The sequence below is a fragment of the Polyergus mexicanus genome, unplaced genomic scaffold, assembly GCF_030449975.1.
Source record: "Polyergus mexicanus isolate NDT 795.1 unplaced genomic scaffold, iyPolMexi1.0 SCAF_14, whole genome shotgun sequence".
Lineage (NCBI taxonomy): Eukaryota > Metazoa > Arthropoda > Insecta > Hymenoptera > Formicidae > Polyergus > Polyergus mexicanus.
Genome location: NW_027223334.1, coordinates 3082022 through 3092553, shown reverse-complemented (window position 1 = coordinate 3092553; position 10532 = coordinate 3082022). Strand labels below are relative to the sequence as shown.

At 26.7% G+C, this 10532-nt stretch overlaps 1 protein-coding gene across 2 annotated transcripts; it reads right to left on the bottom strand.

Moving 5' to 3' along the window:
* Positions 1-859: 859 nt before the first annotated feature.
* LOC138939149 (vacuole membrane protein 1) lies at positions 860-7717 on the bottom strand. 2 transcript variants are annotated; one of them, XM_070306726.1, is made up of 5 exons: positions 7199-7717; positions 4241-4586; positions 1704-2210; positions 1324-1593; positions 860-1251 (listed from the first exon to the last, which is right to left on the bottom strand). In XM_070306726.1, exons 2-5 carry the CDS (start codon positions 4565-4567, stop codon positions 1120-1122), a joined length of 1236 nt encoding a protein of 411 aa, XP_070162827.1. In that variant the 5' UTR covers positions 4568-4586; positions 7199-7717; the 3' UTR covers positions 860-1119. The 2 variants fall into 2 exon arrangements, with proteins under 2 accessions (XP_070162827.1, XP_070162828.1); XM_070306727.1 differs by lacking the exon at positions 7199-7717 and adding an exon at positions 7082-7188.
* Between the last annotated feature and the right edge of the window lie 2815 nt (positions 7718-10532).

Sequence of the window (10532 nt, the reverse complement as noted above, 5' to 3'; positions counted from 1 at the left end):
AGTTCTCATTAAAATTTTCTATTCAATATTTTATTTTGTATTAATAATAAAAATAATTATTATTCTATAATTAAATACGTATATATACATTCTATAACAATTTAAAATATTTGTTTTATGGTTACCAGAGTATTGTACTATCACATTTGTGAGACGCACGTTCCTGAGACTAAATGATGCGCTCCTTAGTTACGATTTACGTCGCGGTGATGCATTGCTAAGGAGCGAGGAGTAAGAGGGGAGCAGTATGCATGAGCTAAAAAATCCAGCCGAAAGTTATAAATTCAGTTCATTTATATGATAAGTCGTTGGATAGGGTTCTTATTCCTACCGCAGCATCTTTATTCCCATGTCGCCACCGTCAACTCAGAATTTTATGGCGACTATTCAGGAGCTTTAATTGTGGTTATGCAGAATAGAAAGTTTTCTATATGCCTTATAAAAAAGTTTTATTATAAACTCACATTCATATGTTTTAATTATAATAAATTGGTTAAAATATTTAATGTTTTATTAATAATCTATTGTTTTTTTGTAAATCAATAGTTTATTATATATCTCTTTTGCTAATGCGAAATAACTGGAGCTGATAATTCGAGATTTTAATCTTATTTTTGTTTTAATATATGCATACCAAATTTATAGAAATTTAGCTAGATAATTTATTGATTACAGCATATATATATTTTCATTATTTGCAAAATTGCCCAAATTTAATTCTTGTGCTAATGATATAATATGTAAAAACTTGAATTATGCAGAAATGTTACAGTATATCATTAAAATATTTGTTTCATAAAGGAAAAAGGAAGATATTTATATATTGTACATGCAAACATGTACACACAACAAGAATTATCTTGTTGTGATCACAAAGTATTATAACAAAATAAACATACATTCAAAAAGAAGAATAGATATTTTTAATATTTTATATGTGGCTTAGTTAATATATCAAGTAAAATATGTACTTCTAATGTAAACTGAAATTGCAGAAATGGAAAATATAACATATTCCCCATATTTTTATATACCTTATTTTTCTTGCCATAAAAACAATTTATATTTATCTATATGTTGCAATAAAACTTTATTTCTAATTCCTATATCTCTTAAGTTTTAATCAATAGACGGTTTTGTTCGTCTACGATGATGATTTCGCGCTAGTGCATGAATAATCGTCACTAAGAAGTAGCAGACCATTATTGTTACAAATTTGTCAAACAGCCATGATATTGTAGTTGTTCCGTCCTGTAAGAATATGTTTATTTTGAGATTGGTCTCAATACATATTGCTTATTATAATTTGTAAAATTGACTTACCATAGATGACTTAACATGTAGCTTTTGTTTCTGTTCAATAAAATATTTCTTTAATGGCTGTTGGAATTTTCTGCCAACAAATGGTATGATTGCTAATAAACTAATAAATTTATCTAAAAGTTCTTCATTGAAGGCTATGATTACTGCTAATTGTTGTATATGCATTTTGATGACGGCTTTTCCTATTAACGTCGCACCGAAGAATGTCCAGAATGGAATGAGATAATGCCCACATGTCAAACCAGCCAGATCAAACAATGGATTTGGAATCTGTCAAATTTTATTTTGATAAATATAATATATAAAAAGTAAATTATATCATTGCTTATAAAGAATCTCTTGCTAAAAATTAGAAAAAAAAAAAAAAAAACTATACATACTGATGCGCAAGCTAATATGCCCCAGAATCCAGCTTTCTCAACAAATTGCTTCATAGACAATTTGATACGCATTACAAACGACACATTTTTCTTATTTTCTAACTCTTCTAGAGCTTCTAATTCTTTTAAATCTTGATCAAAATTTTCATTTTTACTGTTCTGTCCACTTATTCTTGCAGCTCTAGCCATAAAATATGGCGGTAACTCGCCAAGTGCAGTACCAGCTCCCCATAGCATGGCTTCTACACGTACTTTTTTCATAATATTTAATATACCTACTATCCACACTGGATCAATTTTCGTTGGGCATACTATTTGGTCAGGATATGGTGGTTCAGGAAAATTTAGAGCACCACATTCATATGCTGCCATAGTAACAGCTGCTATGTGTGGCCCTAAGTATAGCACAAATGTATGCAAACCTGTTCCAAGACCTACACTTGATAGTACACCAAGCCCTATCCAATATAACCACCATATAATCTTAGCTTCCCACAACTTAAAAATCTAGAAATAAAAAGCACAAGAATTATTTTATATGAAGATAAAAATTTCTTACACACATTAGACATATATTATATGTATTGTATATATATATATATATATATACGCACACACACCCACACACACATAATTTCTCTTAAAGTATACATGCTTTTTTTTGGAAAGATAGCAAAAATTTTTTTCACGTTTCAGTTTTAACTAAAATCTTATACAATAGAATACAATAAAATCTTTTATGATGGAATATTGTATCTTTACAAAGAAGTAAAAAATTTTCATTTTACTAAAAAAATATCATGATTATATATATATAAATATAATGTGTCTAATATGAATATAGATTCTTTTATTCATTCTGTGTACCAAAATATTAAGATAGGATGATTACAAAATCAACAGTTTACGAAATATTTCATAATTCAATTTGACTTTATAACATAAAATATGTAATATCTCGTAAAGTGTGTATATATCACTTCTCCATAATATTAGTTTAATACTTTTATATATAGAATGATAAAATCAAATTAACTAATAAAGGCTCTTATGAATATATTATACGAAGGAAATAAAAGGCAATCTCAAGAGCCAGCACGGTAACTTGTTCACATATGTTTTATTACAATCGAATTATATTGATATTTTGATATAGACAAAATCACAAAAAGCATACGTTTCGGTCCCTTTTTTTGGACCATTCTCAGCGCAATTACAAAGTATATGGAATATATTATATCAAAAATGTGACAGTAATAATACGCAGAACAAGAATGAGTCATCCATATTGTCAGATGATAAATGTTATATAATAGAATTTCGAGACAGAAAGAGACTGTCCAATAAAATATACTACATTAAAAAATAACTAGCAATATAATTATACCAAACTTGAGTTAGTCACCCATGTTGTACAGAAGGCAAATGTTATACACCAATGTTCAAGACAGAATTCTATTTTGTTCTGCGTATTATTACTATCACATTTTTGATATAACATTTTCCATATACTTTATAATTGCACTGAGTATGATCCAAAGAAAGGGACCAAAACATACGCTTTTTGTGATTTTGTCTATCTCGTAATCAAAATATATATATATATATATATATATAAAACAAATCATACTTCATTTAAAAAATGAATAAAACCCTCTTTTCTTAGGGGTTTAATATCGATATTCCATCATGTAAAAGATAGAAGCTAACATTAAAATGCCAAAAAAAGTAATTTTATTATTTTTAATAGTTTTGGCGAAGAAAAAGCTTATGTCTTATATGAGACACTTAATATGTATACTATACGTATACGCGCAGGCATCGTCGTTTTTTGCTTACTATTAGCAAAAATATCAAGAGAAATCATCATTTATTGTAGTTTTTCACTTTTAACATATATATATATATATATATGTATATATGTATACAAAGTGAGAAAAAAATTTCCCATTTAGTCCAGCTCGTCGTTTTCTATATGTAAAAATACCCGGACTTACAAAAACCCAAAAATAATAGTGATCTTTCAAAAGTAAAGATTTTAAGCTTTAAAACCCATTTTTTTAAATTTAAATTTTATTCATTTTTAATGATGCCACAGCTGGCTGAATTTTGTCTACTTTTCTTAAAAAATTAGATGTTTCTTTAATTTTCGTGAGTAGTTTATATATATGTAAATACCCGTATTAAAATCATATTTTTCAATTATTTAGTTAAACTTTATTTTATAGAATTTTAATTTAAAGTTTATTAGTTATGAAAATATATATATATATATATATATATATATATATATATATATATACATTATATATTGGAAAAAGAGGAATACTAATAATGATTAATGATAATCTACCTTGATATCTGCTTGCATTAAGATAAAATTCCTGTTCATATAGATTAAAAAAACAGCTATGTTTAAAAGGATATATTTAATAGTTCTTGGATTATATTCCAAAGAAATTAAACAAAGAATTGTACATAAAGTAATAATATAATTCTATTAATATATGTCCATAATTATAAATGACACAACATACCTGTTGTTGTGGACCGGATATTCGGCCTGATAGAAGAAATAGTATTATAATTGAAATTATAATACATACTGTTCGTTTGTAAAGCAACGTTTTCTTCACTAAACTAAGTATATTAATGAACACTTCGCTAAAGAAATAATGTAATGTTGTAATTGGATGTTGCCAAAGTGTTAAATGATCTGGATCCAAATTCTGGATTGAAACATTGTGTGGATGGGTCAAACTGTGTTCCATTGGAGTGGATTTTTTTTTTCCAGCAGTTCTCTGAGCACCATTAGTAGGAGCTTGATTTTTTGAATGTTGAATGGCAGTAGAATTAACCAACATGACTTCCTAAACAATTAATCTGTAAATAAAATTTAATGTGAAAGATTAAAATATAATTTAGCAATAACTGTTGTGTGCATGCGTGCGCGCGTGTGTGATATTATCATTTTTTTATAAATAGCTTTGAAAATATATATTACAAGCCTTTTTTATAACATGAATAAATATACATCATTCGTAATAAAAATTTTTCACAGTTAAAAATATTTAATTCAAAATAATATGATACGATGTATGTATATGTATAAAATATGCTTCACTAAGAGACTTATAAGCGTTTTGAATCATTTAATTGACTAAGGATAAAAGATTTCTTTATTTTGATTGATCAATTACTCATTTGTAATGCCAGAAATAGTGCATCCATCAATATTTGTAGTCATTATACATGTGCATTATTATGAAAAATTAAATGGAACATCTTTACATTTACATGTCCCAAATTAAAATAATATAATACAAAACTAATTGTTTTTATGTTATAATACAAAGCACTATTTCACAATAATTTATTCTAATCAGTGTATCAATACCAATGTTAATAATTGTATATAAAGAATTTTTTGTCTAGCTTAAGTTCACCAATCTTCATCATTATTGTAAATGCACTGTGATAAATGTGGAATAATTAAACATATACATATATAATAAAATATATTGAGAAACTACTTGGCAATATCATTAAAAAATATGTTATACAATAGATGAGCTCTCTATTGTAAGTCAAAGGTCAAATTATAGTACTATTCAAAATAAATACATAAATTACTGATTATTATTTTTTTTAAATATCAAACTGTATTATTACTTTCTAATAAAGTAATATTTTGTTATTAATATATAGCAACAATATTTATATATTAAAATATTTTTCTTAAATCCTAAAATGTATAAATTTTTTGGCATGTGAAACTAAATGTAATATCAAAAATATACAATATGCATATCCATGTTTCATTAAAATTTATAAATATTGTTGAATTTATGATATTTACATAAAGCACATTATAAAAATTTGTTCTACTTAAAGATTATATATTATTTTTTAATCTTATTCTACTTTATTTTCAACATTACAGAGATATAAAAAATTATATATTAAATTACTTGTGAAGAAAGAAATTTTAGTCTACTAATTCTCTTTGAGTATAATTCATAAATTTTAATTAATTTCAATTCTTTGCTATATATCACAATTAATGCTACTGTAACAAGATAAAGAAGCAATTATCTCATAATATGAGCTTTATTAAAAATATATAAAAAATTTTTATAATTTAAAAAAAATTTAAAAATTTGCCATATATCCTATTTTTTGGTGTCATATAATGTTTTAATAATATTGTATATAACAAATAAAAGTGTAATATTGATTAAATACTTGTTACATAATCTTTATAATTAATACTTACTTTGTAAGATAAAAATTATAAATATGTGTCATAATTTTGTCAATGTTTATGCAAAATAAAAACTGAATGTTTAAGCTAGAATTTAAATAATAATTTTTAATCTTACATACATCCTTTGTAAATATGATAAATTAATCAAATTATAGATTTTATTTTAAATTGCAGCAGTTAAAGTTTTAAAATAAAGAATTTCTGAATCCCATAAATTGATTTTTTTATGATAAACAAATATTGTGTAAGATATATAGCACAAATAGCATTATTGCTAATTAATATGTTCCAAATTTTATATAATAATACATATATATTAACAAAAGAGATGTTTCTCCTATTACTTTCTTTATCAAGAAGTCGATATATTTTTATATTTTTAAATACATGCCCTTAAAAATATATATTTTTATTTATCTACTACACATATTCAAGTTATTGCTATTTTATATACTAACCAAAAATAATAAACGCAAATGTTTTAATCGAACCTTTTATGAGTGATCATGATAAATAGAAAAATAGATTTCTCAAAAATTTTATAAAAAAACATATATAAAGATATATATATTTAATTGATATACTTATACTACTATATACTTATATTATTTAATTGATTGGGTGTTCCAGATCTACCGCATCACCTGCTAATAGCAGATTCATGAGATTATTTGGAGATGATTTTTCCTTAACGAAAATGCCGAGTCATTATTTTTTGCAGGTTTCCAATTTTTTCCAACATATATCTTTGTAACTAAGCCTTAAATTAACATTCTCTCTTCCTATTAAAATAAACTCTATCTGAAATTAACTAAAGAATGTAGTTTTAACTTTCTATAAAGTTTAGTTTGCAGAAAGCCCTTCTTTTTAAAATGTTTATAAAATGGAAATTATTGATGCTTCGACATTTTTGCTGAAGAAAAATCATCTTAAAATAATCCCAAGAATCTAATATTATCAAGTGGTGCGATAAGTCTGGGATACCCTGTATAATTATATTTCTGAAATTTTAACTGTTTTTTGTAACTGATTCTTTGAGACATAAGGCATATATAACAAACACTAACTACATAAAAATATAATAGATTTTATATAAATATAGATTATATACCTTTTCAACCTTATAAGATCTATTTTAATTTCGATATGTACCAAGATGGAAATTACTTTCATATATCACACATCATGGGACATAATCTTTTACAAAATTCTTATAAATTTTTCTAACCTTTGCACAAAACACGCTACTTTATGTCGTGGCACACGATTCATTAAACTCGATTAAACTGTCAATTCATTCGTGTGACGTGTATATTACTCCTTAATCATATATATATATATATATGTATGTATGTGTGTATATACATATGATATCTCCACGTATGATAAATATGTTAGTATGTAGATCTTGCGGGGAAATATGTATCACACATAAGCATATTAAAGCATATTATAAGAGAAATAGCTCAGTCTCTCAGTTTTTTTTTTTTTTTTGCAGTAAGGATATGTCTTTTTTTTTGGACATAGCACATCACATATTATCGTTATTGTTTCTTTCTATATCCATTTTTTCTCTTTTTTCACTTGTTTCTCTCTTATTGTTAACAGAGAATATCTGTTAAAAAGATTCCTCTTTAAGTTATACCACAGACTTCTATATAATACTAGACTGCCAATTCCTCAAATTTTGCTTATAGGTTATGGTTACAGTTAGGCTTCGTTCCCACTGAGCGCGTCACGCGTCACGTCACGATGTGACGCGACGCGATGGCGGTTCAAGAGATGGCGTTTTTTGTTATTCAAACTAGAGAGAAGATATAATAGAGGGCGAGAGTCAGCTAAAAGATTATCAGGCAATTAGAAAGAGACAAAGTCAAGTGACCTGGCTGTCCTTGTCTGTTAGCGCATGCGCAGAGTAGAGCATACAGAATCGGGAGAGTACATTCCCAGACAGCACAAGGATGTCCTTAGGACGTCCAAAGGACATCCAGGACATACATGTAGGATATCCTCAGGATATCCCATTGTAATCCTCGGATCTCCTCTGGATGTCCTGAGGAAGAGTAAATGATAGCCGTATATTAACCTCTGGAGAATCCAGGGAGATCCTGTGGAACATCCTAAGGATTTTTATAGGATATGTTAGGGATATTTTTCGTATGTTTCAAAGAGCAAATTTTAAAATTTCAATATAAATTAAAATTATGTTTTGTTATTTACTGCCAATATTAAAAATCTAATATTAAAAATAGTTCACCGTTCTTTAATATTTGAGGCTTTCGTGCTGTACATGAATATTTTAGGTTTGGCTCCCGGGTTTGAGTTGTGTAATATTTTCTAAACAATCCAATATCTGAATTCCCTATGTTGGGATTGCATCAGAAATTGAACTGATAGAAAATAATTACATTTGTAATTTCCTGTCAGTTGCTCTTTGCAAGCTTTATATAATTCTCATACCAAATCTCAAATACGAGTTCGCGTGTCGCATAGCGGTAAACAAACGAACTAGCGGTTGAATACTATTGTTTGTAAAGTTTTTGGAATGTTGCGAACAGTAACATTTCTCATAAAATATTAAATAAATAATAATTTTGGATATATGAAAATGTGCGCATCAAATTCAATTATTAATATTAAACGAAATTAATGTTAACAATTAATTGCACATGTATATGTCCTCTGGAAATCCAAAAGACATCCAATATAATAGACAGGGCAGATATATCCTACAGACATCCAGGGGTTATCCAGTGGACATTTATAGGACATTAATACTTATTATAATACTTAAGATTTCTAAATTATATTAAATAGCCGACACAACTAAAAATAATTATGTATGCATATTAAATTTTTATAAATATATTTATAATAATATATCTTAAAACATCCTACAAATGTCCTGAACCGTCCTGGACATATTCAGGATGATCCTGAGGATGTTTTGTGCTGTCTGGGTTAGCATAGTAAAAAATATTATAAAGTTATATTTTAAAGAAAATTAATACAAATTTGTAAAGATCTAATAAATAAATGTTTTGTTATGACAGAAAATCAGTTGAAATTTATTAAAAAACATATTTTGCAATATATAAGTAGACAAAAATTAAACCATAAATAAATGTAATAATTATAATTTTAAGTGTTAATAAAGGTAAATTTTAATTTACATTTACAAATTATTTTAAAAATAAATTAGTTTCATAATGATCAAATTATCAATTTCGATATATTTTAATCTTTAAAGAAATCACAAAAATTTTGTTTATATTACTGTACAAGTAAAATATATAATTAAATTCAATAAACGATTTGCATTCGATTCAAATAATAAAGTAATACGAAAAATATATTGCAGTTAAATTGTTATTGCAACAAATTTATTGCTATAAAACTGCTAATACTAAATATCAAAAACTGCGCATGCGCGAATAGACAATGACAGCCAGGTCACTTGATTCTATCTCTTTCTAATCGTCTGATCTTTCCACTTACACGATTACCTATGGCTTCCGTCCTTTATTATATCTTCTCTCTGATTCAAACTGAACCACTGAACTATAAGCTCCGTAAAGTTAGCCAAACCACTTTAACTTTTTAATAATTAAAATTATCTAATCGTTTGGTGGTCGTTTGGTGATAATTGGTAACCTAATTAAAACGTTTGGTGGTCAATCTTTTTTTTAAATTAAGTAATTAAAATATTGGTGTAAACCCAGACAAGGATGTCCTTAGGACGTCCAAAGGGCATCCAGGACATACATGTAGGATATCCTCAGGATATCCCATTGTAATCCTCAGATCTCCTCTGGATGTCCTGAGGAAGAGTAAATGATAGCCGTATATTAACCTCTGGAGAATCCAGGGAGATCCTGTGGCACATCCTAAAGATTTTTATAGGATATGTTAGGGATATTTTTCGTATGTTTCAAGGAGCAAATTTTAAAATTTAAATATAAATTAAAATTATGTTTTGTTATTTACTGCCAATATTAAAAATCTAATATTAAAAATAGTTCACCGTTCTTTAATATCTGAGGCTTTCTTGCTGTATATGAATATTTTAGGTTTGGCTCCCGGATTTGAGTTGTGTAATATTTTCTAAACAATCCAATATCTGAATTCCCTATGTTGGGATTGCATCAGAAATTGAACTGATAGAAAATAATTACATTTGTAATTTCCTGTCAGTTGCTCTTTGCAAGTTTTATATAATTCTCATGATCAAATCTCAAATACGAGTTCGCATAGCGGTAAACAAACGAACTAGCGATTGAATACTATTGTTTGTAAAGTTTTTGGAATGTTGCGAACAGTAACATTTCTCATAAAATATTAAATAAATAATAATTTTGGATATATGAAAATGTGCGCATCAAATTCAATTATTAATATTAAATGAAATTAATGTTAACAATTAATTGCACATGTATATGTCCTCTGGAAATCCAAAAGACATCCAATATAATGACAGGGCAGATATATCCTACAGACATCCAGGGGTTATCCAGTGGACATTTATAGGACATTAATACTTATTATAATACTTAAGATTTCTA